The sequence below is a fragment of the Sinocyclocheilus rhinocerous genome, unplaced genomic scaffold, assembly GCF_001515625.1.
Source record: "Sinocyclocheilus rhinocerous isolate Xijiao unplaced genomic scaffold, SAMN03320098_v1.1 scaffold1001, whole genome shotgun sequence".
NCBI lineage: Eukaryota > Metazoa > Chordata > Actinopteri > Cypriniformes > Cyprinidae > Sinocyclocheilus > Sinocyclocheilus rhinocerous.
The window spans coordinates 70,855-74,100 of NW_015666593.1; the positions used below are offsets into that span (position 1 = coordinate 70,855).

The 3,246-nt window shown below is 33.9% G+C and overlaps 1 protein-coding gene across 1 annotated transcript in view; it reads left to right on the forward strand.

Annotated features, from left to right (window-relative positions):
* The window catches only part of LOC107732954 (netrin-G1-like), a 64,647-nt gene that overhangs the window by 55,325 nt on the left and 6,076 nt on the right, over window positions 1-3,246 (forward strand). Inside the window, exons 6-7 of the mRNA XM_016544426.1 lie at window positions 359-385; window positions 614-658. Of these exons, the coding sequence (XP_016399912.1) occupies window positions 359-385; window positions 614-658 (72 nt within the window). The remainder of the gene's footprint in view (window positions 1-358; window positions 386-613; window positions 659-3,246) is intronic.

The window sequence follows — 3,246 nt, forward strand, 5'->3', positions numbered from 1 at the left end:
TGAATGAATGAATGAATGAATGAATGAAAACCATTTAAATATGAACTACTGGCCCAAAAGTTCAAGAAAAAGAAGAAGAAAAAAACATTGTTGATCCCTGCCAATGCATGTGTGCTTTTTGAAACAAAAAACTGTTTTGTAATTGCCAGTGATGATACTATGGCACACAGATCTGCTTATTATAATCAGAGAGTGGCCAGAATCATATGAGCTGGTGGGATTATGTTTTTTCCTCCATATCTGATGTCTTCACTGAAAACATGAAGCTGTGAAACAAGGTTATCACATATTTATCTGACTTTTTGAAAAGCTTCTGTAAATGTAGTTTAATTGATGCTAGTTCTTTCTTTTTTCCCAGGTATCCCAAACAATCTTGGCACCTCTGGTGAGTTTTTCCACTCATGGCATAATGAACATCATTTGTATTGTATTTGTGTTTTATATAGATAAGGATTCTTTAATATGTAAAACAGAATTCTATCAAATATTCAAACATACTAATATAAGGTCTGGTGATAAAAGTGACTGAAAGCGAGTTGTGAACACTAGATTATTAAATAATACTGAATAAAAACCAAGAAATAAATCGATTCTTATTTTTCATTTCATCAAGTTCGGCCAAATGCTTCATCACTTGGAGCAGCAAACCGAAATCAAGGTAAGACTTTCAGAAATCATCTCATTAATGCCTGTAAAACATCCAACCACAGTTTTTTTTTTCCAGCATGAGGATCAAGAGCCTTATACTAACAAAGTGCCTTTGTTGGTGTATACTTTGATCTCCACTACGATTTCAGTCTAGCCTCAAATCTCAAATGACTGTCCAAGAAACAGTTTTGAGTGACTCATTGTCTGCAGTTAGTTTGTTGTTAGGTTGTTGATGACAAATATATGCTTAGAATCAGAAAGCAAGAACATAAAAAATGTTAACGTTTTCATATTCAAAACCCCATCATGGCAATGAATTGTGATTTGATAGTTGCCAATGCTAGTCAGACGCTGCTCAAATGTATTTTGTCTCTAGCATATGGATGGTCTCAAAGCTTAAAGATGAACTAAAAGCCACACAACTCTTATTTTGATTTCATTGGGGCTTTAAGAAAAGCTCCTGCTGATTGTGAGTGAGAGAGAGTGGTCTCTTTTCTGTCAGGACCAGTAGCAGAACAAAACAGAGGATTGTGAGAATCTGTCTGGTTGTTCTGCGCCTACATCTTATAGATCCAAACCCTCTGTTAGTAAGCAGCCAGCGGACAGTAGTGTTTAATGATGACCTCCCGGATATCAGGCTCTTCTAATAACCTCTCAAATGTAATTAGTCTCAAGTGTCTGTTTTCTTCCTTTTCATGCAATCGAAGAGAGAAAGAAGTGAGGGGAAAAGATGAGATGGCAGTAGGTTTATGTACACTGATTTCAAAGACTTGATTGATATTAATCTCTTGAGCAGATGAATACAGTTGAGAAACCATCACTCAGACCATAAAAAAAGATTAAAAGAAATGCACAGGAAAGAAAAGTGGTGGAAAATATATGAACTGGACACTGAAATTTGTTTATGAGTTATAGAGTAATAAATGTGAATAATCAATCGGGAAAAAAGATTTTATGACATATGGGAATATGAGCAGAAGGTACAATATTCTGTTGTGATTGTTAATGAACTTTTCTTTATTTTATTCTAAACAAGTGGTTTTCAAATAGTGGGTTACAGCCTGAAAATGTATTACTGGTCTGTTCCCTTAAGAAAGAAAACAATGCTAAATAAATTTCAACTAACTAACACTATACATGTGCATTGTTCAGATAAACAGGCTTATACAGTTTATACTATTTTGTCAAAATAAATTAAAACAATAAAACTACAATCAGTGATAATGTAATATCATATAATGTATGTAAAATGGATAATTAAGTTGAGATTTGATAAACATTACATTTAACCCTGAACCTAATAAGAAATAATTTTCTGTTTACTTTTCTAAAATGAGCAATTTTGGTACTAAGATAATTCCATATTAGGTAATCAATAATTACTAAATGAGATTAAACTCATTAAGAACGACTAAATAACTATGACATGTTAGAAATATTACCATTAATGACTACATTAATTGCTACATAATGACAACATTAACATTTCTGATATGTGAGCAAAACTTTGAACATGGTCAAAAATGCATCACTAATTATTCAAGTGTTACTTAGGTACTCTGCAGGAACTACTAGTGATCTGGACCATTATTTTAAATAAATTCATTAGTGTTGTCAAACGATTAATCGCGATTAATCGCATCCAAAATAAAAGTTTTTGTTTACTTAATATATGAGTGTGTACTGTGTATATGTATTATGTATATATAAATACAAACACATGCATGTATATATTTCAGAAAAATGTGTTATGTTTATATATTATATATATTTGTATAAAATAAAAAATATAATAATATGAATATATAAATGTACAGTGGGTACGGAAAGTATTCAGACCCCCTTAAATTTTTCACTCTTTGTTATATTGCAGCCATTTGCTAAAATCATTTAAGTTAATTTTTTTTCCTCATTAATGTACACACAGCACCCCATATTGACAGAAAAACACAGAATTGTTGACATTTTTGCAGATTTATTAAAAAAGAAAAACTGAAATATCACACGGTCCTAAGTATTCAGACCCTTTGCTCAGTACTTAGTAGAAGCACCCTTTTGATCTAATACAGCCATGAATCTTTTTGGGAAAGATGCAACAAGTCTTTCACACCTGGATTTGGGGATCCTCTGCCATTCCTCCGTGCAGATCCTCTCCAGTTCTGTCAGGTGGGATGGTAAACGTTGGTGGACAGCCATTTTTAGGTCTCTCCAGAGATGCTCAATTGGGTTTAAGTCAGGGCTCTGGCTGGGCCATTCAAGAACAGTCACAGAGTTGTTGTGAAGCCACTCCTTCATTATTTTAGCTGTGTGCTTAGGGTCATTGTCTTGTTGGATGAGTACACGCTCAGAAAAAGCGCATGCAGAACAGCACGTGAATTAAATGTTTAACCGGTATTCCTTTAAAGCAAATGGAAATAATGTAGTTTTGTGATTGAGCATAAGTGCAGTGTCCCGTGAGAGTAACTCTACCGCTGAGCTAACACTGATGTGAATGCGTGTGGCGTTGTACATTATATTGAGACTGAGGGAGGTGCCAGAACTGCAGCTGATAGAATGTGCGCTGTAGCACGATACAACGATATTTCTTCAAAAGCAGAT